The following is a 25,839-nucleotide window of genomic DNA, read 5'->3' on the forward strand; positions in this document are numbered from 1 at the left end:
CTCTACGTGTCCGGAAAGCTGTGTATTTTCGCGCCTTTTCGTGAAGCGGTACTTGCCAGTACCCACTTCGCAAATCGAGAACACTGAAAATTTTTGCACCCCGCATTTGCCTAATCATTTTATTAAATCAAAATGTCATAATGAATAAAATATAATGTAACAATTAGGTAACAGATACAAGGACACACAGTTATTAAGAAATAGAGACATATTAATATTATATTATAGGTAATTAGTAATTACTAATAACTTAAAATAAATCTATTACATCAATTTGTACAATATGACAATTTTTTTCTCTTGGCCTATTATTTAAAAATTTTAGACAAATGTTAAAATTGTTGTTAATATTGTTTTATTATTTTACAGCAAACGGTATGAATCATGTTCTTTGTTTTTTATTTTTATTTTATTCATCTGTATGACAATTATATTTAAGTTGCTTAGTATATAAAAATATTATCCTTTCTACAAATTGTTATCAACAATAGTTTTATAAGTTACATCCAATAGGTTCTATCTACATGGTGTATTTTACCTGTATTTAATTGTAGCAAGTAACAATAACATAATTCGTAAAATAAGTACCTAATAACAAAATAATATGTTCTAAATTCGTATTTTGATAACATATAAAAATGATAATATTTTATCATAATTTGACTCCGTAACAGTCCGATGTCTTTTATGAGGGGCATACATAACAACTGTTACAACATCACTGATACTAGTTTTGGGAGAATAATGGTCATTCGTACATATTGACTATAATGTTATCATATCAAAGAAAAAATTTCAGATTTGTAAAACCAATTCATCTTACAGGAAAAAATATATATTTGTAGTCTATTTTTTTCAAAAACTCGTGACAAAATTTTTCAGAGACATATTTTCTTACTATAAAATATACATTATAAGACTCACTTTATATATATTATGTTTTTTGTATTCTTTACATTATTGGCATGATGAATAAATATTATTTTTTTATTATAACCGATTTGTAACCTTATCAGAATTAACTAAAAATAATATCGTCTGTGGGGGTCATAGGGACTGAAAGGGATATTATCATATATAATATAAAACAATAACGTATATAACAAAACAACGTTTTATATATATACAGGGTGATTCTTTTAAGTGGGTACACTAATTATCTCGAAAAGTATTTACTTTTTTCAAAATATTTTTTTACATGGTTTCAAGTTGTTAAAAACCAACGTTTTTATTAAAAAATTATATTTTTAAATACTTTTTATCCTTATAATTTTTTAAGTTTTTTACATAGAGTTTTAATTTCATGTTCCAAAGCAGAATATTTTTCTAAGTATTTTGATTCATAAAAATCGAATTTAGTTAGAGTAGTTTATGAGTTAAATGTATTTAAAGTTTAGACAAGCGGAGTAGTGGACAAACACTTTGCGGGGTAACCCCGTACCCTCCACTCCACCTATCTAAACTTTAAATACCTATAACTCAAAAACTACTAGCCCTAAATTCGATTTTTATGAATCAAAATACTTAGAAAAATATTCTGCTTTGGAATATGAAATTAAAACTCTATGTAAAAAACATAAAAAATTATAAGGATAAAAAGTATTTAAAAATATAATTTTTTAATTAAAACGTTGGTTTTTAACAACTTGAAACCATATAAAAAAATATTTTGAAAAAAGTAAATACTTTTCGAGATAATTAGTGTACCCACTTAAAAGAATCACCCTGTATATATGCATATAATATACTATAAATAATTAACTTTAAAATAAATCTATTACAACAGTTATTTGTACAATTTTACAATTGACAGTACTTCTTTACTTCCTCAGCCTATTATTAAACATTTTTAGACCAATTTTATGATTATTATTAATATTCTTTTCTTATTTTTCAGCTAATGGTATGAATTATTTTTTTTTTTTTTATTGATCTTCATAATTCTATTTTTTCATAGTTTCTTAACCCTTTCAGACGAAGATTTAAAACATTTACGAAAGAATGTTTATTTAGTTATATCGTAATGAGATATTAGATTGTCTTCTGTGATGGACATTGAATTCTTACGCAGACATAATTAGTATAAAAACAAATAATATAAAATGTTATTATATAATATTATTGTATATTTAAATTTCAAAAAATTAATTATAAATTATAAATTAAATATCTAATAACTGTAACAAGTAACAATAACATAATTCGTAAAATAAGTAATAACAAAATAATATGTTCTAAATTCGTATTTTGATAACATATAAAAATGATAATATTTTATCATAATTTGACTCGGTAACAGCCCGATGTCTCTTATGAGGGGCATACATAACAACTGTTATAACATCACTGATACTAGTTTTGGGAGAATAATGGTCATTCGTACATATTGACTATAATGTTATCATATCAAAGAAAAAATTTCAAATTTGTAAAACCAATTCATCTTACAGGAAAAAATATATATCTGTAGTCTATTTTTTTCAAAAAATCGTGACAAAATTTTTCAGAGACATATTTTCTTACTATAAAATATACGTTATAAGACTCACTTTATATATATTATGTTTTTTGTATTCTTTATATTATTGGCATGATGATTAATTATTATTTATTTACTATAACCGATTTGTAACCTTATCAGAATTAACTCAAAATAATGTCCTCTGCGGTGGTCATAGGGACTGAAAGGAATATTATCATACATAATATAAAACAATAACGTATATAACAAAACAACGTTTTATATATATATATATGCATATAATATACCATAAATAATTAACTTTAAAATAAATCTATTACAACAGTTATTTGTACAATTTAAAAATTTGACAGTACTTCTTTTCTTCCTCGGTCTATTATTAATCATTTTTAGACAAATTTTATGATTATTATTAATATTTTTTTCTTATTTTTCAGAGCATGATAGTATGAAACATTTTTTTTTTATTTATTGATCTTCATTATTCTATTTTTTTCATTGTTTCTTAACCCTTTCAGATGAAACTATAAAACATTTTCGTAAGAATATTTTTTTAGTTTTATCGTAATGAGATATTATATTGTCCTCTGTGAGGGACATTGAGTTCTTACGCAGTCATAATTAGTATACAAACAAATATTATTTGCTATTATATAATATTGTGTATTTAAATTTCAAAAAATTAATTATAACTTATAAGTTATAAATTAAATATATAATAACTGTAACAAGTATTAATAACATAATTCGTAAAATAAATAATAACAAAATAATATGTTCTAAATTCGTATTTTGATAACATATAAAAATGATAATATTTTATCATAATTTGACTAGGTAACAGCCCGATGTCTCTTATGAGGGGCATACATAACAACTGTTATAACATCACTGATACTAGTTTTGGGAGAATAATGGTCATTCGTACATATTGACTATAATGTTATCTTATCAATGAAAAAAATCTAAGATTTGTAAAACCAATTTATCTTATAGAAAAAAATATTTCTGTTATCTATTTTTTTCAAAAACTCATGACAACATTTTTCAGAGACATATTTTCTTACTATAAAATATACATTATAATACTCACATTATAAATATTATGTTTTTTGTATTATTTAAATTATTGGCATCATGATTAATTATTATTTATTTATTATAACCATGGCTTAAGATAAACAGGTTACGAAACTACCCATTAAAACTATACAACAGAAATGATGCCCAAAGATGCTCGTATATAAACAGCTGATGGCCTGTGTGAGAATAGTAACTAGCGTGCCGAGAATTGACAAACTAGAGCCTCAATAATCACAGCTGCGTTTCGTAACCTGTTTATCTTAAGCCATGATTATAACCGATTTGTAACCTTATCAGAATTAACTCAAAATAATGTCCTCTGCGGGTCATAGGGACTGAAAAGGATATTATCATACATAATATAAAACAATAACGTATATAACAAAACAACGTTTATAATATACTATAAATAATTAACTTTAAAATAAATCTATTACAACAGTTATTTGTACAATTTTACAATTTTACAGTACTTCTTTTCTTCCTCGGTCTATTATTAATCATTTTTAGACAAATTTTATGATTATTATTAATATTATTTTCTTATTTTTCAGGGAAACATCGTAAGAAACATTTTTTTTTTTTATTGATTTTCATAATTCTATTTTTTCACAGTTTTTTACCCTTTCAGACGAAGGTTTAAAACATTTACGAAAGAATGTTTATTTAGTTATATCGTAATGAGATATTAGATTGTCCTCTGTGTGGGACATTGAGTTCTTACTCAGTCATAATTAGTATAAAAACAAATAATATAACATGCTATTATATAATATTGTATATTTAAATTACAAAAAATTAATTATAAATTATAAATTAAATATCCAATAACTGTAACAAGTAACAATAACATAATTCGTAAAATAAATAATAACAAAATAATATGTTCTAAATTCGTATTTTGATAACATATAAAAATGATAATATTTTATCATAATTTGACTCGGTAACAGCCCGATGTCTCTTATGAAGTGCATACATAACAACTGTTATAACATCACTGATACTAGTCATTCGCACATATTGACTACACAGATATCTATACTATACTAGATAGCGAACTCCCGTTATCAGGTGAAGCTCACCGTCGATGTAGACGCCATTTTTTCGGGGGTCAAAATATTGACCTAATGATACAATACAAACATGTGGATTTCGATTTTAAAATGTACTCCTAATTAATACTTAAATATGCCTCATGTGTGTGTTGCGTATGGCTGTCAAAATAGGGCTTCAGCTGGACAGTCATCACATTTTTTCCGGTAAGTGTCCTACCTATTTAAAACAAAATTAGCAATTAAAAAATACTAGTATAATATTCATATTATATTACAACCATAACCTTACTGTATTTTGTTTAAATTATTATTTATTATAAATTAGATTTCCACATTCTAATGAAGAGTTGATGAAGAAGTGGATTAATGCTATAAAAAGAAAAAATTTCAAACCATCACAGCACAGTAGAATTTGCAGTGATCATTTTACTAGTGAAGACTTTCAAATACGCCCAGGTGCAAGTAGACCATTATTAAGATTGGATGCTACTCCATCAGTGTTTCCATCATTCCCATCATAGGTACTACCAAAAAGTTAAAAAACACAGAATAAATCCTCTGACGAAAGTTCCTAGACCAGTTAATAATGATACTACACCAGTTATTGAAGGTATTAAAACTGTTTAAAATTTTATCATTTTATCATTTTTATTAGGTATTAATAATTTTTTTTAGATAATGGTCCTGAACCAGTTAATATTTTAATTAATGAGACACAGTCTACAAAAGATGTAGAAGTACAAACTATAAATAGTTTTACCAGTGAAACCAAGTTAAAAAATAAAATAAAAATTTTAAAACAAAAGCTTAGGAGGAAAGAAAAAACAATTAACAATTTAAAAGATCTCTTAGATGATTTACGCAATAAAGGTTTAATTGTTGGTGAACATGGAAGATTAATTGAAAATCATTTTAGTGGTAAGAATTTTTGATCATAAATAAAAGTTTTGCTGTTTTTATAATGCTTTGATGCTTTATTCTTGCTATTGAAATGCTTTCTCTGCCAGGGTCTATATTAGAATTATTTAATAATGAGCTTAAAAATAGTAATAAAGGAACTGGTTGTCGCTATTCCAATGAGATGAAACAATTTGCTTTGACTTTACACTATTATTCTCCTAAAGCTTATAATTTTTGGCGGTAATTAAACACTATTATCAGTTATTTGTGTGAAATTTTCTTTTTTTAAATGTATTTGATGTGTTATGTTTTTATGTTATATTTATATTATGTATTCAAATATATCACTAATAAAAATATATTACTGCTACCTATTACAGAACTATATTAAGCCTACCACATCCATCGTCCATTAGCAACTGGACTTCTTCTGTCAATGCTAATCCAGGTTTCTTCAATGAAGTATTTGAATATATGAAATGCATTCCACAAAGTGACAAGGATTGCAATTTAGTTTTTGATTCGATGTGTATAAGAAAAAAAATCTTGTATGATGCTAGTGAAGATAAATTTCTGGGTTATTGTGATTTTGGAGGAATTCAAGCTGAAGCACAGGAGACCCCAGTTACAGAAGCATTGGTTTTTATGTTAGTTGGATTAAATGGAAAGTGGAAACATCCAATAGGTTACTTTTTACAATCTAAAAGTACTGCAGTGATACAGGCTGGTCTTGTTACAACCGCAATTACAATGGCAAATAATGTTGGTGTTCGAGTTTGGGGTGTAACATGTGATGGCACCAGTACTAACTTATCCACTATGACACATCTTGGATGTAAACTTCATGGATCATATGATGAGTTAATAGAATATTTTTATATTCCTGGCATAGATCGGAAGGTAAAAACTATCTATAATAAAAATGAACTCTGTATAATTTATTTATTTTTATTTTATTTAGATTTATTATATACCAGATGCATGCCACAATATTAAACTAGCAAGAAATGCCCTTGGTACTTACCGAAAATTTAAAAGTGTTGATGGCATAATTGATTGGACATTTATCCAAGATCTTAATAAAGGTATATTAAAAGATTAGATTTACTTCATTTCACAAATATCTAATTATATAAAATATAGTATAATAATGATTATGTGCTTCATTGATATAGCCCAAGAAAACATAGGGTTGCACTTGGCTAATAAATTGACATCTGCTCATATTGATTGGAGGAAAAACATAATGAAGGTGAAAATGGCCGCACAGACCTTAAGCTCGTCGACTGCTGATGCAATACAATTCCTTAGGTCATTAGAAGAATCTGCATTTAAAAACAGTAAGTTTTAATTATAATCAGTAATTCAGTATAAGTACAGTTATTTTAATTTACTATAGGTGAAGCTACAGAACGATTTATCAGGGTAATTGATAGAATATTTGACTTTCTTAATACCCGTAACCCCTTTGGTAAAGGATTTAAAAAACCATTATACAGAGACAACATTAAAGAAGTGGAAAATATGATAAAACCTTTGGTAGATTATTTGTTGAGTCTAACAGATATTAAAGGAATCCCAATTCATTCAACTCCTAGAAAAACATTTGTGATCGGTCAGTGATTATATTTGTTGGAATTTTAACGTAACATACTAACATGTATTATTTTGTATATTTATATCATTACACTCATTATTATATTTATGTTTGTAGGTTTTGCTGTAGCTGTCAAATCAATATTAAACTTGGCTAAGGAACTTTTTATTGTTACTGATTATAAATATCTTTTAACATACAAATTTTCTCAAGACCACTTGGAAATATATTTTTCTAAAATAAGGCAAAGGTTTGGTCACAATAATAACCCTAATGTTCTGGAATTTCGAACAGCTATGAAACAATTATGTTTAAAGAATTTAATAACTTCATCTTATGCTGCAAACTGTGTTGCATTAGATAACTCATTGTTCGCGCCCCGTACGTGCCCCGACTTCCAGTTCGGAATGTTGGCGGCACTGACCAACTGGTTGCCGCCGACGGCGCCGCCGCTCGTGGCGTCGTCGCCATATGGTCGAATATAATGCTTTACCAAGCCGTTGAAAACACATGTATGTTCCGCGGGTTTTGTTTTGTTCTTATGACTTATGAGCAGCTCCGTTCGAAAGCACATGTTCGTGTCTTTTAACGTTTTTAAGTCTTTGTCCATTTTTTTATAACTACGACGTGCAGTTCAAGCCTGACATTTATTATATTTTATATTTACCGCCCGTTCGGCGTGTAATCACCATTGACATTGGAGACGGTCAGCTCGACGTGTGATCATCGATACGACAGTGGTTCGACATTTTTACCAGCTTGGTAATCCACCAGACAGTTCGTCGTGGGAGCACCATCATTGTGGGCCCCATCTACAGCCTTGTAGTTCCTTGGTATCACCATTGCAGTTCAGCATCATCGCCAACGTATTCGCAGCTCAGCACAATCATCAACGTCTTTGCAGCTCAGCCTTAGGCACATGTTCCTTCCCCTTATTACTTTTGTTTATGTAATGTATTTATTATTTATTGTATTTGTACCAGTTGGTAAGCTTCAATATATGGAGTAATGTTTGTAATATAAATTAAAAGATTGCATTTTATTTAGTTTGAAATTACCTACATCCAGAGAGGTGCGAGTCACGGGTGTCAACCTCACTGTAGGAACGGTCGTGGCGCAAACATATGGTAGCAGAGCGTGGTTTCAGACAGACAAGCACAGCATCTACCTGGATTGAAGTATTGTATGTACATTGTTGTTATACAGGTATTAAGCTCTAATCCTGTCAACCTCCTATACCATTAGTTCCTGTTACTATCTCATTATAGTTTAAGCGTGACCAGCTAGGTACTTGGGTGTCATATCAGTTTACATGCTACCCGGATAAGTGTTGGTAGGCATTATTATAATACTTATCTTAATTTATTATTTATTGTATAAAGTATTTGTTATATTGTTACTGTTATATTGTTACTGTTGACTTTGGATCTCAATATTTTATTGTTCTTGTATTATCATTTAGTCATTGCTATGGACTAATTTTTGATGTTAAGTCGGTAGCCTTCTGTTCAGACTTAATTGGTTATTGCTGTTGTTCCTATTTAGTTGGTTGCATAGTTGTTAGTTGCGCTCAACCACACATTGTTATTTTGTTGGTTATCCCTTTCTTTTTTTATTGTTGTTAAATATTGTTGATAGTTATCAATAGTTTTATGAATTGTTGTTCTATTTAAATATCTAAGTTTCTTTAAGTGTTACTACACAATTGTGGTGTTATTGAGTATTCCTTCTTTATAATATTTTGTTCACATATTGGTTTAATTTTTTAACTCATTGAATCATCTTCACTAGTTACTATAGTTCATAGTCTTACCTTGTGAAGTGTTCTTATTTATATTGTTACAATGGGTGATGTAGAGCGTTTCACTCGTAACAAACAGCGTGCTATGCTTAAGCGGGACGCTGCAGCTAGCCAGATTGAAGCCATTTATGGTTTAGGTTTAAAGGCATCGACTGATCCTACCTTCCGTCAAAAGTTTCTATTAGCCATTGAGGACATTGATGAATTTTGGGCTAAGTTCTTAGTGGAAAATGATTCAGTGCTTGAGGCTATGATTGAGTTGGACATGGTAGGAGATTTTTCTAATAATGTAGAGTTGTAAGTTAGATCTACATTAGTGAGCGCTAAGACATTAGCCAGTCAGCTACGTTGTGGATCGACACCCAGTTCGGGTGATAGTTCCATCGATCATGCAGGCAAGTTGAATGAGACTAAAGAAGTAACAAACCCGGTAGTTAACTTGGATAAGGCCATTTCTAATTTAGTTCCGGCAGGATCCCGTGTACGGTTACCCGAGATTCCTTTACCCACCTTTGATGGTCGACTCCAAAACTGGCCTGACTTTAGGGATCGGTTCTTGATTCTTGTTAATGGTAATGCTGAGCTCACTAACATCGAAAAGTTTTATTATTTGTTAGGCTGCCTACAGACTGGTCCTTCTGACGTTATCAAAGGCATTACAGTTTCTGACTCAACCTATGGGCTTGCCTGGTCCACATTGGTCAATAGATATGAGAGGCCTCGACAGTTGGCCACCGCGTTAGTGAGTGATATGTTCAGTGCGCCTATCAACCACCTAGAGTCGCCGGCTGTTTTGATTAGTTTTATGAACACCTTCAGTGAGAAGATTGCCCTTTTGCGTTCACTTAAAATTCCAGATTTGGGTTCATTCTTGTTATTTGCATTAGCCGTTCGCTGTTTGCCATCAACAAGTCGTCGATTGTTTGAGCAAGATAACACTACAGATTTTCCAACGGTTGATAGTCTCTTAGAGTTCATTAAGGACCGTATTGAAGTGTTGGAAAACGCTGGGTTATCTATGGGTGCACCGACAGCTAGATCTTCCACCAAGGCTGGCTCTATTGAACCGAGAGGTAATCCTGCTAGGTTTAAAGCTTCAAGCTCGAAGCCTTTTCATGGCGCTAAGGCTCCTGTAACCTTGGTTGCCAACAAACCTAGTGATAGTTCCCAATTGTGCGTTCAATGCAACCAGCCACATTCTTTGGTGTCATGTCCCAAGTTCAAAGACATGTCTATTGATGATCGTTACCTACTAGTCAGCAAGCACCGTTTGTGCATGGTTTGTCTTGGTAGTAACCACTGGGCTAACAAGTGTAAGGCGTCTTGTTCTATGTGTCATGGTCGTCATAATCATATGTTACATAGAGATAATTCTCATGCCAAGACCCCTAAATCACCTGCCGTGTCTCTTATCAGTACTCAAGGTCTCAGATCCGTTGTCTTGGGTACAGCTACAGTTAATGTGAAGGATGTGGCAGGATGTCTGCAGCCAGTTCGGGCATTGGTAGATCCAGCTTCCCAGATAAGCATTATTACCACTTCATGCGTGAGCCGGTTAGGTCTACGTCAGGAACCATGGAGAGTTCCAGTCGCTGGTTTGGCAGGGCAGTTAGTCCAGTCCATTGAAGGTCGGGTGCAGCTCAGCATCCAGTCGCTGGAGGGCAATCATATGTTGGAACTTTATGCCTGGATTTTACCCACTATCACTGGTGTGATGCCTTCAGTCCAATTGCCGCTCGCTGTTAGGGATCAATGCTCCCACCTAGTTCTGGCTGATCCACAGTTTGATTCTCCCGCTCCGGTTGAATTGTTGTTGGGTGCTGATGTCTTCCCCCGGGTGCTTCGCAGCAAGCGTGAAGAGCTGGGTCCAGGTCTTCCGACAGCATTTGAAACAATGTTTGGATGGATCCTCCTCGGACCAATTGACCAACACGTGCTTTCTAACCAACATCATCAATCCTCAGTGACTTCGCTGCTTACCACATCTCTTGGGTCTCTGGTTGAGAAATTCTGGCAGGTCGAAGAACCAGAAGAAGCTCCACTGTCTGCCACAGAGGAGGGCAAGTGTGATGAGATATTTGATATGGAAGCTTACCGAGACAGTTCGGGTCGGTTTGTCGTTCCACTCCCATTCCGTGTCCCACCGACCGCAGACACCTTTTCTGGCTCTCGTCCACTAGCAGTGTCCCGCTTCGAACGTTTGGAGCGTAAGCTCATACGCGACAAACCCCTATATGAAGCTTACCAGCAATTTATGGCTGACTATGAAGCGCTGGGACATATGTCAGTGGCCAAGACTCCGGGTACCTATTTCATACCACACCATGCCGTGCACAAGATGGATGGGGGCAAGTTAAAATTGCGCGTGGTGTTTGACGCGTCAGCTCGACCGTCATCCAACATTTCGCTAAATGATGCCCTTTTTGTCGGTCCTAAGCTCCAGCAGGACATAGTAGATATTTTGCTCCGTTTCAGAACTCACCGTGTAGTTTTTACTGCCGACATTTGTAAAATGTACCGGCAAATCTTACTGATTCCAGAGCATCGCCAGTACCAGCATATTTTTTGGAGACCTTCGCCTCATTACCGTCTTCAGGAGTTCGAACTGAATACCGTCACTTATGGTGTGGGTACAGCTCCGTACTTAGCACTCAGGGTTCTTCGAGAGATAGCACTCACAGATGGCCAGCAGTTCCCACGTGTCCAGGCAGCTCTCCTGCATCAAACGTACGTGGATGACATCTGCACAGGAGCAGATACTGTTGACAATGCCTTGGCCCTACAGTATGAACTCATTTCACTCCTTAGTCAGTTCGGCTTGGAGTTAAAGAAGTGGTCCAGTAACTCTCCTGAATTGTTAAAGAACATTCCTCCAGAAAATCAGGCAGTTGGCCCTCTTCCATTTAATGATAATGCGTCGTTGCCAGTTCAGGTGTTGGGTTTGAAGTGGGATCCTCAGGAAGATACCTTCAATTATGATGTCAGTTCGGCTAAATTTGTCTCTTCCAAGCGTAGCATGTTGTCGATCATAGCTCGGATTTTTGATCCTCTTGGTTTGCTGGCTCCGGTAATATTTTATGCCAAACATTTGATGCAATGCGTGTGGAAGACCGGTGTATCTTGGGATGATCAGTTACCTCCAGAGATTGAGCAGTGTTGGGCTGAGTTTGTCAGCGAACTTCAACATATATCTTTGTTACGTGTCCCTCGGTTTGTGGGAGTACAGACAGGTTGTCACTTTGATTTATGTGGGTTCTGCGATGCGTCCATCAAGGGTTTTGCGGCTATTGTTTATCTCCGAGTAACGGACCAATCCCACCAAGTTACAGTTTACTTGCTGGGTTGTAAGACAAAGTTGGCACCTACAACATCTACCACAATTCCTCGTTTGGAACTGTGTGGGGCAGGCCTACTCGCTCGCTGGATGAACCGTATATACACCACATTGTCAGCTCAAATTCAGATCCGTAATGTTTTTGCTTGGTCGGATTCTTCTGTGGTGTTATCTTGGTTAAATACTCCTCAGGTAGCATACAAGGTGTTTGTGTCGAATCGACTCTATCATATTCACAAGTTGCTCCCGTCATGTCGGTGGTTTCATGTCAGTTCGGATATGAATCCAGCTGACTGTGGTTCTCGGGGCCTGCTTCCAAGTGAGCTAGCTCAGTATAGTCTATATTGGACAGGTCCTTCCTTTCTCCACCAGTTCGGTGAGAATTGGTCTTCTGAAATCTCTTTAATTTCTCCGGAACAGCTCCCGGAAGTTAAGGAAGTTGTTTCTTGTGTTGTCAATCTCATGGGGGAGCCAGTTGAATGGTTTTCCAGGTGTTCATCCTTCCACCGCCTGTTGAGAATTGTCATGTGTATGCGTCGCTTCATCAAGAGATGTCTGAAGCAACCAGTTGACGAATTCTTTTCAAGCATACAATATCACGAAGCTCTTGTGGTAGTTGTAAGGTCCAGCCAGTCGCACACTTTTCCGCAGTTGCTTCGAGAGTTGTCATCCGGACACGTAATTTCCTCGCGATTGTTGGCCCGATTAGCCCCGTTCATAGATCATGAAGGTGTCATTCGCGTAGGAGGGCGACTTCGACACTCTCTGCTGTCAGATCGACGCAAGTTTCCGATGTTGTTGTCGAAGGACTCTTATTTGTCTTTGCTCATAGCCAGGCATTGGCATTTGTATGCATGTCATGCTGGCTATCGTCTCATGTCAGCTCTGATATGTAGACAATTCTGGATCATTGGGGACCGCCATGTTATTCGTCGGGCAGTACGGCAGTGCATAACATGTGCCAAGTTATCGGCTCGACATCCTCAACCGATCATGTCCGATCTGCCTGCGGTTAGAGTACAGCAGAGCCGACCCTTTAGTTGTGTAGGAATTGATTATGCAGGGCCCTTAACTATGGCAGAAACTAGTCTACGCAAAGCACGACAATATAAGATCTATATTGCCGTATTTGTCTGCATGGTTACCAAGGCAGTTCACCTTGAGGTGGTTACCGATTTGACCACTGATGCCTTTTTAGCAGCTTTTGACAGGTTTGTCTCACGCAGAGGGTTACCTACCTCTGTGTATTCATACTGTGGAACAAATTTTGTGGGAGCGGCTAGAAAGTTGTCCAACCTTGTCAATGATCCGAAAAACCGGGAACAGATCAGTTCCTCATCGGTTTGTTCATGGCACTTTAATCCGCCAAGTGCTCCTCATTTCGGGGGTCTCTGGGAGGCTGCGGTCCGCTCGACCAAGCACTTGTTAGTCCGGGTAGTAGGTAACCATGTTTTGACTTTAGAGGAGTTTGTAACCATTTTGTGTAGGGTGGAGTCAGCCTTAAACTCTAGACCACTGACACCTATGTCTAATGATCCTAATGATTTGGAATGCTTAACGCCTGGACATTTCTTGATTGGTAAACCACTGCGTGCTGTACCTGAAGCTGAGGTTCCAGTCGGCTCGACTAACCTTAAGCAGCGTTGGAAGCTCCTCCATCAGCTGTACCAGGCTTACTGGCGCAGGTGGTCTGGCGAATACTTGAACTCCCTACAGATGCGAGGGCGTTGGGCAGTTGACCAGGAAAACATCAAGTTGGGTGAATTGGTCATACTCAAGGACCAATCTTCTTCTCCACTTGTTTGGAAATTGGGACGAGTTCATGAACTCCTTCCAGGCCCAGATGGGGTGGTAAGGGTGGTTAAGATTATGACTACTCAGGGCCTAGTCACGAGACCTGTGGTGAAGATAGTTCCGCTTCCTGTTAATGATCCATAATCCTTTACCTATCTTGTATAACAACAATGTATGAAAATTAGTGTCAATGTGATGTGTCATTATCGTTCCTGACCGTGGTTGACACTTGTGTTCTACGCCTCAATGGATGGGGTAATATAATTCTCACATTGTTCATATTATATCATACATTGTTTTATATTTTGTTTCATACATTGTTTTGTATTTAGTTTCTTACATTTTGTAATCTGTTATATACATTGTATATTTTATTTGTTCATTTGTTTTTTTTTAACTTGTTTGTTAAATTTTGTCACTTGCTATTAAGTTTGTGAAAGTTATATTGTATATTGTTAAATTATGTTTATAAACATAACTTGTTTTAACCATGTTATTGTTCCACATGACATGATTATGTGTTGATTTTGCTCAAAAAAAAAAATGTCTCCCCCCCATGTGCCTGATGTCATGAAGCTGTGTCTACACTCAACAACTTCATCTCCAGTTCCAGCTCCGGACCAGGGCTAGCTTGCCACTGTTGTGATACACCCTTGTATCACAAGGGGGAGTATGTTCGCGCCCCGTACGTGCCCCGACTTCCAGTTCGGAATGTTGGCGGCACTGACCAACTGGTTGCCGCCGACGGCGCCGCCGCTCGTGGCGTCGTCGCCATATGGTCGAATATAATGCTTTACCAAGCCGTTGAAAACACATGTATGTTCCGCGGGTTTTGTTTTGTTCTTATGACTTATGAGCAGCTCCGTTCGAAAGCACATGTTCGTGTCTTTTAACGTTTTTAAGTCTTTGTCCATTTTTTTATAACTACGACGTGCAGTTCAAGCCTGACATTTATTATATTTTATATTTACCGCCCGTTCGGCGTGTAATCACCATTGACATTGGAGACGGTCAGCTCGACGTGTGATCATCGATACGACAGTGGTTCGACATTTTTACCAGCTTGGTAATCCACCAGACAGTTCGTCGTGGGAGCACCATCATTGTGGGCCCCATCTACAGCCTTGTAGTTCCTTGGTATCACCATTGCAGTTCAGCATCATCACCAACGTATTCGCAGCTCAGCACAATCATCAACGTCTTTGCAGCTCAGCCTTAGGCACATGTTCCTTCCCCTTATTACTTTTGTTTATGTAATGTATTTATTATTTATTGTATTTGTACCAGTTGGTAAGCTTCAATATATTGAGTAATGTTTGTAATATAAATTAAAAGATTGCATTTTATTTAGTTTGAAATTACCTACATCCAGAGAGGTGCGAGTCACGGGTGTCAACCTCACTGTAGGAACGGTCGTGGCGCAAACACTCATGTTATGACAGCATTTTTGAAATACGTTGGAAAAAAAGAAAATCTGAAGAAATTATTGAAGATGATGATGAAGAAATACCAGACTTCCTTTCTTTTGAAAATGATAGTGTTAACATAAATATTCTTAAAGATAATATTTTATACTATATTAGTGGATTTATAGTAAGAACCATTTTTAAGAAAATAGAATGCCCTACGTGTACTGAAAGTCTACTAGAAAAAAAAACTACTATAGATCATAATTATTATAGTCATAAAAATTCTTATTCGGCTCTCGTTAACATTAAAAATAGGGGAGGACTAGTACAGAGTTCAACTGATGTATTAAAAATCTTGAAATTTGTTGAAAATACTCTTATTCAACTCACAGATAATTTTATACATCTAAAGTTGGGTTCATATTCTAAAATTGTTATTTATACTAAGAACTATGTCTACAGTAATAATGTATTTAAAAATTTAAGTTGTTTGGATGATTGTTTTCTAGAAAACCATAAATTACATTTAGTATCTTTAATTTGTAAGGAATATCTCAAAATACGTCTGCACTATATTGCTAAATCTAAAGATAAACAAGTTAGCAAACGACGTGTCTTAACTAAGCTGATTTTATTTAATAACCAATAAATATTTATGTTTAAACTTTATTAATAATATTTCTTTGTTTCATATTCATGAATCTATTGTACCTATTTACTTTGTATTAACATTTTTATATTTGTATTCTATAATAATATTATAGTATAGTAAATTTGAAATATATATCTCCTTATACCTAAATTATAAATTTGAATAATCATTCTTTGAAATTGAGTATGATATGAAGTGATTTGTATTTTATGAAGTTAATTATTGTATTATATTATTATTATTATTAATTAACTGATATATAATTATATTAAGTAACTTAATATATGTCTGTGTATGTAACTGATGTTACACAGTTTATTTCACGAAACCACACTATACCATTCAAGTTATTTAATAAGTCCCAAATAGTTGCTAAATATGCATTTATCGATCTATATATGTAAGTTTTATTATTTGTATGGTTATGGTTTGAAATTGAATGCGTGTTTAAATTTAAATCTTTTAATACTTCATGAACATTAATTTAAATTGTATCTTTTTCATACATTCAAATCATTGTTTTGACCCCCGAAAACATGGCGGATGTGTGATAAGAGCGCGCCGCCGAGCTTCACTACTGTCAATGTAAAACTAGTCTAGTACCATATCTAGTTAGTATAGATATCTGTGATTGACTATAATGTTGTCTTATCAAAGAAAAAATTTCAGATTTGTAAAACCAATTCATCTTATAGAAAAAAATATATATTTGTTGTCTATTTTTTTCAAAAACTCGTGACAAAATTTTTCAGAGACATATTTTCTTACTATAAAATATACATTAAAAGAATCACTTTATATATATTATGTTTTTTGTATTCTTTACATTATTGGCATGATGAATAAATATTATTTATTTATTATAACCGATTTGTAACCTTATCAGAATTAACTAAAAATAATATCGTCTGTGGGGGTCATAGGGACTGAAAGGGATATTATTATACATATATAAAATAATAACGTATATAACAAAACAACGTTTTATATATAAATTATATATATATGCATATAATATACTATAAATAATTAACTTTAAAATAAATCTATTACAGCAGTTATTTGTACAATTTTACAATTGACAGTACTTCTTTACTTCCTCAGCCTATTATTAAACATTTTTAGACAAATTTTATGATTATTATTAATATTCTTTTCTTATTTTTCAGCTGATGGTATGAAGCATTTTTTTTTTTTATTCATCTTCATAATTTTATTTTTTTCATAGTTTCTTAACCCTTTCAGACGAAGATTTAAAACATATATGAAATAATGTTTATTTAGTTATATCGTAATGAGATATTAGATTGATTGTTCTTTGTGAGAGACATTGAGTTCTTACGCAATCATAATCAGTATATAAACAAAACAACGTTTTATATATAAATTATATATATATGCATAATGCATATAATATACTAAAAATAATTAACTTGAAAATAAATTTATTACAACAGTTATTTGTACAATTTTACAATTTGACAGTACTTCTTTTCTTCCACGGTCTATTATTAAAACATTTTTAGACAAATTTTATGATTAGGTATTATTAATATTTTTTTCTTATTTTTCAGATGATGAAGGTATGAAGCATTTTTTTTTTTTTTATTGATCTTCATAATTATTTTTTTTCATAGTTTTTTAACCCTTTCAGGCCTTGGTTTAAACATGGATGGTAACAATTTTTTTTTACTAAATATGTAGTAAATGGAGTATAAATATGTTAAATATAAATATAAATATAAAAAATGTTAAGTATTTTTTTAGTATTATCGTAATGACTAATGAGATATTATATTGTCCTCCGTGAGGGACATTGAGTTCATACGCAGTCATAATTAGTATACAAACAAATATTATATGCTATTATATAATGTTGTGTATTTAAATTTAAAAAAATTAATTATAAATTATAAATTAATATCTAATTACTGTAACAAGTAACAATAACATAATTCGTAATATAATTAATAACAAAATAATATGTTCTAAATTCGTATTTTGATAACATATAAAAATGATAATATTTTATCACATTATTACAGTAGTTTTAAGTGCATAAACATCTGAGCCCTAATTATGTCTATTGAAAATATCACATGAATAACAAAATATTACGTACTTAAAAATATATTTAACGCTATATGATTAGACTCATTTATTCGGCGTCTCTCCGGCCGTTTTTATAATCCATATATTCCCATATTATATTCTATAATATTCCCATATTATATTCTATAATATTCCCATATTATATTCTATAATATTCCACAATATTATAGATTTTTTTTCAACGGATGTCTTTGAAAATTACGAAACTTAAATTCTAATATTAATTTTAGATTCTGAACGAAGTGATGAATGTATTGATTTTACAATGATGTTTTTTTTTTTTTTGTGTCTGTGTACAGCATAACTAGTCGAAATAATGCTTCGATTTCAAACTTTGGGGGTGGTTTCCGATGTAAAAGTGAATATCCTTGGTGCATTATACAGGTCAATAGTTAACATTTTCCAACAAATTTCAAAAAATCGAAAAAAACAAAAAAAATATGACAGAAAAACGGGAATTTTTACGCAAAACCAGTTTTCGACCAAATCGATTTTTTTATATGGTTGTAATTCAAAAACTAATCACTGTAAATACTTTAAATTTTCACCAAATATTTATGTTAGTTTTATCTATATACAGTTTAATTTTCAAAAATTTTTGACTTTTTTTAAATTATTTATAGACCACTGAAATTTTCGATTTTTTTGAGAATTTTTTTTTGAAGTGTCAGTAAAAACATTTTGGACGACCAAAAAAACTTTAAAATTTAACACAAGGTTCCTTATGAGTTGTTCTTATTGTAGCTAAAAAAAATTAAAAATCGTTAGTCACAATTTTTTTTTATAAGCGTTTATATTTCAAATTTTTACGAAATCTGTCGAAAACGCGAAAATTTGCAAGTAATTTTGAAGTTGAATAATCATAAAATTTTTTGCGTCTATAACTAAGGATTGAAAATACAACACTAAGTTTTCCATAAGTTTTCCTTCAAATAGCTATAGATAAGACTCGAAGCTTCATTATAGAAAAATTTTAAGTGCGTTTGAATTTTAAATTTTTACGAAATAGCGTAATGATAGTGATTCATCCTGAAATGATTTTAAATATTTGTTATTATTCAAAAAGTATAAGTCGTAGATACTTGAAAATTTTATCAGTTATTTAGATTAGCATTTTCTTTACATGATTTAATTTTCAAAATATTTAGACTTTTTTTGAGATATTTATAGACGACTGAAATTTTTAATTTGTCTGAAAGTTTTTTTTTGAAGTGTCGATAAAAATGTTTTGGCCCTATCAAAATACTTGGAAATTTAATAAAAAGTTCCTCATAAGTTATTCTTATAGTAATTAAAAAAGTATAAAAATACATTGGCACGATTTTTTTTTATTAGCATTTGAAGTTCAAATATTGACTTAATACATAAAAATTATGGCAATTTTCTTTTTAGATCTAAGATTTTGAAATTTTAATACAAGGCTCCTATCATATTTTTACTATAGCAGTTGAAAAATAAAAGAAATATATATGCATAATTTTATTTTAAAAGTATTCAAAGTTTGAATTTTGACAAAATACGTAAAAATCACGAAAATTCGTAAATTATTTTAAACTAGAAATTCATAAAGTATTTTCCTTTTATATCTAAGATTTGAAAATTTAATACAAGGCTTCTCACATATTTTTACAATAGCAGTTGAAAAATAAAAGAAATATATAGTCACAAATTTTTTTTATAAGCATTTACAGTTCAAATTTTGACTAAATACATAATAATTACGGCAATGTTCAAATTATCTTAGATAGAAATTCATAAAAGTTTTCCTTTTTAATTCTAAGATTTGAAAATTTAATACAAGGCGCCTAACATATTTTTACAATAGCAGTTGCAAAATAAAAGGAATACATAGCCACAATTTTTTTTTACATGCATTCAAATTTTAATTTTGACAACATACGTAAAAATCACGAAAATTCGTAAATTATTTTAAGCTAGAACTTCATAAAAATTTTTTTTTTTTATCTAAGATTTGAAAATTTAATACAAGGCTCCTATCATATTTGTACAATAGCAGTTGAAAAATAAAAGAAATATATATGAATAATTTTTTTTTAAAAGCATTCATAGTTTGAATTTTGACTAAATACATAAAAATTACGGCATTGTTCAAATTATCTTGGATAAAAATTCATAAAAGTTTTTCTTTTTAATTCTAAGATTTGAGAATTTAATACAAGGCACATAATATATTTTTACAATAGCAGTTAAAAAATAAAAGAAATACATGGCCACATTTTTTATTTACATGCATTCAAATTTTAATTTTGACAACCTACGTAAAAATCACGAAAATTCGTAAATTATTTTATCCTAGAAATTCATGAAAAATTTCCTTTTATATCTAAGATTTGAAAATTTAATACAAGGTTTCCTAAAATATTTTTACATTAGTAGTTAAAAAATAAAAGAAATGCATAGTCACATTTTTTTTTTACAAGCATTTAAATTTTAATTTTGACAACACGTAAAAATCACGAAAATTCGCAAATTATTTTAAGCTAGAAATTTATACAAAATTTTCTTTTTAAATCTAAGATTTTATATATCCTAGACAGATAAACCGTCTCCGTTCAGAATCGTTTTTCGTATACAATGATACCTATCATTGCATGCAAATTTAACATAGCCTAGTCAGAGGTCCACCCCACCACCAATTATGTACAGCAGAGCGATACCCACTTACCCGCTTTTTCTATTTTTTTTTTCTATCCAACGTTTTTTGCGCCAGGTGTTTTATACATTTTTGTTTATTAACGAGGTCAAATTTCACAAACCATTTTTCGTCGGATTCATTGTCACTTCTTGTTTCAGAACTCTTTTCCTTTTTGTGTTATCGTCGCGACGCTGCCAGAACTATTTGCGCACTGCGTCTCCACCAATCCACCATAGTTTTAAAAAGATTATAATCCTGTTTTTAGAACCATTCTTCTTAAGAAGACGTTATACCACATGTGTTTTCTCCGTCTTACAAGTGCTTTTTATCGATAATTTTACGCTCAGAAAATAACTTTTAGCTCCGTAGCTCCGTTAGTTTAAAAATAGAGTAAATTGCCCTCTTATAAAATTTAAAGGTAAGATTATTATTTAGACTAATTCATGGTCTCTTTACTATAATTTTGAAGCGAGTTATAATATATTTTTAAATTTTAAATTATTAGTACATCTTAAAATACTTATAACCTGTTCAAAATCAATATAAAGTAAAAAAAAAAATCTATGAGGTAGTCTAAATATTACTCTTACTTTTAAATTCTACAAGAGGTCAATTCACTATAATTTCAAATCTAACAGAGCTACACATGTTCTGCTGAGCGTAAAATGCATGCACTTGTAAGACGTAGAGTGCCTTGATAGAGAGAGTGTGGCCATACGGAGCGATAACAAACGATAAGAGATTAGGCCGCCATTAGTTGGCTAAACAAATATTTCGGTGTATATCAGTTATTAATATTATAAGATTTTACGTATTATTTTGTAGTTTTCAATGAAAACTTTTCATTCAAATTGTTCTCAATTTCTCATTTCTTCTCAGACTCAAATATTAATTTAAGATTTATAATATAATCTTAATTAATAACATGTTATAGGACACGTACCTACTTTTTATTATACCTATTCTAAAAGTATAGAATATTTATTTTAAATAAAACAGTTAAAAATTACCAAGTAATATAATATCTAAAAAATATTCTCTGTTAAATTATATTTTAAAAATAATAACTATTTATACTGGTAAATGGTAAATATGGTTTAAATAGCTAATCTATTTCACTCAAAATATGTGTAGGATTAGTTATTTATTTACTAAAAATTAAAAACTATAATTGGAGATTCTTTCAAGGCACTGTAATAACATTATTCAGTAATTGGACATCTGAAAATTAAAATAATACTTTATACCCAAACCAATGTATATAAATTATATTATCAAATTATACATACCTAATATTTCTAGCTTGAAAGCACTATTAATTAGTTGCATTAAATTCTTTCAAAAAGCAAAACAAAACAACATGTCTAATAGGAATATAATAGTATAATAGCCAATCGCAAATCAGAATAAAAAACAGTGCAATAAGTATAAGTATAATTTTTAATCACAAAAGCATAAACCTTAAGATAAAATCTATAAACTTAGATGTATTAAAAAAAAAATACTTCTAAATAAAATAATATCTATTTGAAATTCAATTTAAAAATAATAATTTTTTATGTATGGAAAGCAATAGATTTGCTACCATATTTATTAAGAAGCTTAAGTTTTTTTTCCCGGCTATTTTTAAGCGAAAAAGAACAAATCTAGATATAATAGTATTCTTTAAGTTATGACAATCTGGAATGTGTTGAATTTCAATTTTTTTCATTTGTTCAATGAAAAATGTTTTGATGTTACAATTTTGGTTTTTCACAGTATGATAATATTTTCTGAAAATATTTTCCATGGCCAAAAAATAATTAAATGTAATTTCGTTACAAAAAAACAAGCATCCTTTTTTATAGCGTTTAAGTTTAGATAACTTTGCAAAAGCAGCATTAATGCTATTTTTGGAGCCCACTGAACTCAAGCAAGCAGCACAAATTTTTATTTTTTTTTTAATGCTAAATATTAAATAGCCGCATACATTGTAAAGAGAGTTTAACTCACCATTGCAAAGTTTGATATCAGGTTCATTTGTTTCTGATGGCAGCTGAATGTTTTGTAATTGATTTTCAATTGGTTTAGTGTCTAAAGTGTCCAAAAATCCTGATAAATATGTTCTGTCATCTTCCTCATAACTCCCTGTTGATACTTCCTTTAAATATTGAGATACAGATAACAATTTCAAATTATTTTTCACTTGCAATGCATTAGGAACTATATTCTTTGATCTTAGAACACTAAATAGATTTTCAAGGCAATCCTGAGTAAATCTTGAAGTCAAGAGAAATTTAAATCCTTTATCAATCAAGTAAATTTTTTGAATATCTAAAATTGATTTTGTTGCTAGTATGGAACCAGTTTGAGACGGTTTCCACATTCTTTTATGTCCTACTTCTAAATCTGTCATAATATTTATAAAACTATTTAAAAATTGAATGGTTTCTTCATAAATGTCTGGTTTCAATTTACTTAAAGCTAAAACTGGATGTCTCGACGTCATCAAAGAAAACCATCTATCTACTAAGTTAATAAACCAGGCAGTTGTAAGATATTCTGGCTTATTTAATTCTTCAGACAAGAATCTTAAGGCAGTATATACGTCATGATTTATTACATTTGTCGATTTTCCAACCTTCATTTTTTGAAAATGGTTTGGCATCAAATCTTGTTCAGACAGTTTAGGAACTAATAAGAAATCTAATTTTTCTTGATACTTAATAACATCTTCAATATGATTTGAAGAAATTTTATTTGTAGGAAGATTGTAAAGTTGCTGTATTTTATTGCTAATAAATATTTCTTTATTAATTATTAACATATTCTTAATATTCTTAAAAAGATGAGGAACATCTGGAATAACAAACAATTTCCTATTGTCATCAAGGGGATGAGGTAGAAAGTTTGACAATTTACAGAGACGCCCAGCAGTTATATTCCATTTCCTCCACAACTTTGGTTACTAGGCCCCATATCCGATATAAGAGCAACAACATTCAATCCTATAGACTCTGTTTCGGAAATTATATCAACTACAATATCATGATAAACATTGCCATTAACAGACTTTCCGGTAAAAAAATATGCTACTGTTTGCTTCCATCTTGTACTTATACCACCAAGCATAAAAACCAAAACACTCGTGGCTGTTCCTTCATGATGTGGTAAAGTTACTTGTCCTATGTTTTTATTTGAAGACACATCAAATAAATTTGATGGTGTTATAGCCATTTCATCCATTATTAAGACACACTCTTTTTCATGATCATTTTTAAATGTTTGAATTTTTATTTTCAAAAATTTAAAAACTTCATGTAAAATTCCTGGTTCAAACTTTATATTTTGAATTCTTCTTCGCAATGTTCTTAAAGATGGCAATGGATTTTTTTGTTTAATTAATTCTTTATAGCCATTGTTATCACAGCTAAATTTAAGTTTTAATGCCTTTGTAATTGTGCAGTTTGACCATTTCATAAATTTTGTTGATTTCCTATTCAACGCTTTAATTTGATCACTATTGAAGACAGAATTTAGGATTACAGTGTTATTTTCATACATTTCTAATTTTTTAGTCACATATTGAAGGCGATTTTTAAATATATTCATCTTTGCAACAGAATTTTTATACTGTCGTTCATAATTAACCATTTTCTTTAACATACTTTCATAACTAATTTTACTTTGGGTTACCTGGTCTTCCTCAATTATAGTTATGTTATCTGATGTATACTGATTTTGTATATTTTCTAATGCATTTTCTTTGGGGATATTTTTCTTCGAGGGAGATTTTATTTTCCTTACTGTAGGGGGTTTTCTTTTTGGTAATTCTTTGGTAAAAGAAAACTGAGTAGGCACTGCGTCACATTTTAGCCGTTTGCTACCATCTTCTCTTGTTTTTTCCCACATTTGATCTTCAAAGTGAACCTTAAAATCATTAATGAATATGTAGTTTTATTTTTAAAAATTAACTTAATTATATGTATTACTTATGAGATAGGTAACTGCAAAATAAAATATCAATAAATATTAAGTTAAACAGACAATCAATATTTTTTACAGCCTACTTAATATGTAAACTACCTATTTTTTTTCTGTAACTAAATTTTTTGTAAGTTTAGTAGGTATTTATTTTATTTATTTATTTTGGTTAAAATAAATATATTTGGAAACATGGCAAGTTAAATGATTAAATGAAATATAAAATAATTGCTAAAATTTAGTAGGTACCTGGTACCTACTTGCTATGCACAAAATATATTCTGGTAAATACACATTGAATAATAAATACATAGGTATACCTACCTATATTAAACTTTTTAAAATTAACTATAATTAGTTATTTAAATATACCTAGGTAGTCTACTTACTTCACACAAGCATGAGTAATTTGTTGGTACCCAATTATCCCTCTTCATTTTTACCAGCCACATTTTCTTTCTGGCAGCATCTTTAGGAAAATGTTTCATTAGAAATCCTTTTTTATTTGAATTTGTGCATCCAACAGCTGCACACCCAGGCATTTTTCGAATTGTAATTAAACTATAGTGCATATTATAAAGTGTATATTATTTTATTTAATACACTAAATAATTTTATTATATATATTATTATTTTATTTTATAAATACCTACATATTACACGGTATCAGATAGGTTGATTGCCTGTAGTTGATAATTTATGGTTAACATACAGGTATACTGAAAATTATACTTACAAAAATTAAAGCAAACTTCGAAAATTATTATACTCAAACGATTTAACAAATAATAACAATTAAATACATATAGTAAATTGTTTTTAATTTAAAAAACTTATGATTGTGTATGTAAAAGCATCTTATCAAAAATAAAAGTAGCCAACTAATGGCGGTAAAATATTTCGTCCAATCATAGCAATACTCCGTATGGCCACACTCTCTCTATCAAGGCACTCTAATCATACCCATGTCCAAGACCGGCGGTAATCAATTTTGGACA

General features: G+C 31.1%; 3 protein-coding genes, 1 long non-coding RNA gene and 1 pseudogene across 5 annotated transcripts in view; 3 read left to right on the top strand and 2 right to left on the bottom strand.

The window, feature by feature from the left end:
- Positions 1 to 4,401: 4,401 nt before the first annotated feature.
- LOC149054351 (THAP domain-containing protein 1-like) lies at positions 4,402 to 5,437 on the top strand. Its single transcript, XM_089230310.1, has 3 exons — positions 4,402 to 4,827; positions 4,949 to 5,233; positions 5,299 to 5,437. The coding sequence occupies exons 1-2, from the start codon at positions 4,757 to 4,759 to the stop codon at positions 5,142 to 5,144; spliced, it is 267 nt and encodes an 88-aa protein (XP_089086436.1). The 5' UTR covers positions 4,402 to 4,756; the 3' UTR covers positions 5,145 to 5,233; positions 5,299 to 5,437.
- A 3,527-nt stretch (positions 5,438 to 8,964) lies between these two features.
- On the top strand, positions 8,965 to 14,193 carry LOC149054352 (uncharacterized). Its single transcript, XM_089230283.1, has 2 exons — positions 8,965 to 9,218; positions 9,288 to 14,193. Exons 1-2 carry the CDS (start codon positions 8,965 to 8,967, stop codon positions 14,191 to 14,193), a joined length of 5,160 nt encoding a protein of 1,719 aa, XP_089086409.1.
- Positions 14,194 to 16,104: 1,911 nt separating this feature from the next.
- The window catches only part of LOC149054353 (uncharacterized), a 40,894-nt gene continuing 31,159 nt past the window's right edge, over positions 16,105 to 25,839 (top strand). The window contains exons 1-2 of the long non-coding RNA XR_016192280.1: positions 16,105 to 17,693; positions 17,765 to 17,785. This is a non-coding gene — a long non-coding RNA (uncharacterized LOC149054353). The remainder of the gene's footprint in view (positions 17,694 to 17,764; positions 17,786 to 25,839) is intronic.
- On the bottom strand, positions 22,435 to 23,684 carry LOC149054354 (uncharacterized; annotated as a pseudogene).
- On the bottom strand, positions 23,795 to 25,607 carry LOC149054355 (uncharacterized). 2 transcript variants are annotated; one of them, XM_089230309.1, is made up of 3 exons: positions 25,495 to 25,607; positions 25,231 to 25,402; positions 23,795 to 24,787 (listed from the first exon to the last, which is right to left on the bottom strand). In XM_089230309.1, the coding sequence occupies exons 2-3, from the start codon at positions 25,381 to 25,383 to the stop codon at positions 23,795 to 23,797; spliced, it is 1,146 nt and encodes a 381-aa protein (XP_089086435.1). In that variant the 5' UTR covers positions 25,384 to 25,402; positions 25,495 to 25,607. The 2 variants fall into 2 exon arrangements, with proteins under 2 accessions (XP_089086435.1, XP_089086434.1); XM_089230308.1 differs by lacking the exon at positions 25,495 to 25,607 and having other exon boundaries at positions 25,231 to 25,416.

This window comes from Diuraphis noxia, unplaced genomic scaffold (assembly GCF_037042655.1).
Source record: "Diuraphis noxia isolate RWA-SAM2 unplaced genomic scaffold, SU_Dnox_SAM2 contig0007, whole genome shotgun sequence".
Taxonomy (NCBI): Eukaryota; Metazoa; Arthropoda; class Insecta; order Hemiptera; family Aphididae; genus Diuraphis; species Diuraphis noxia.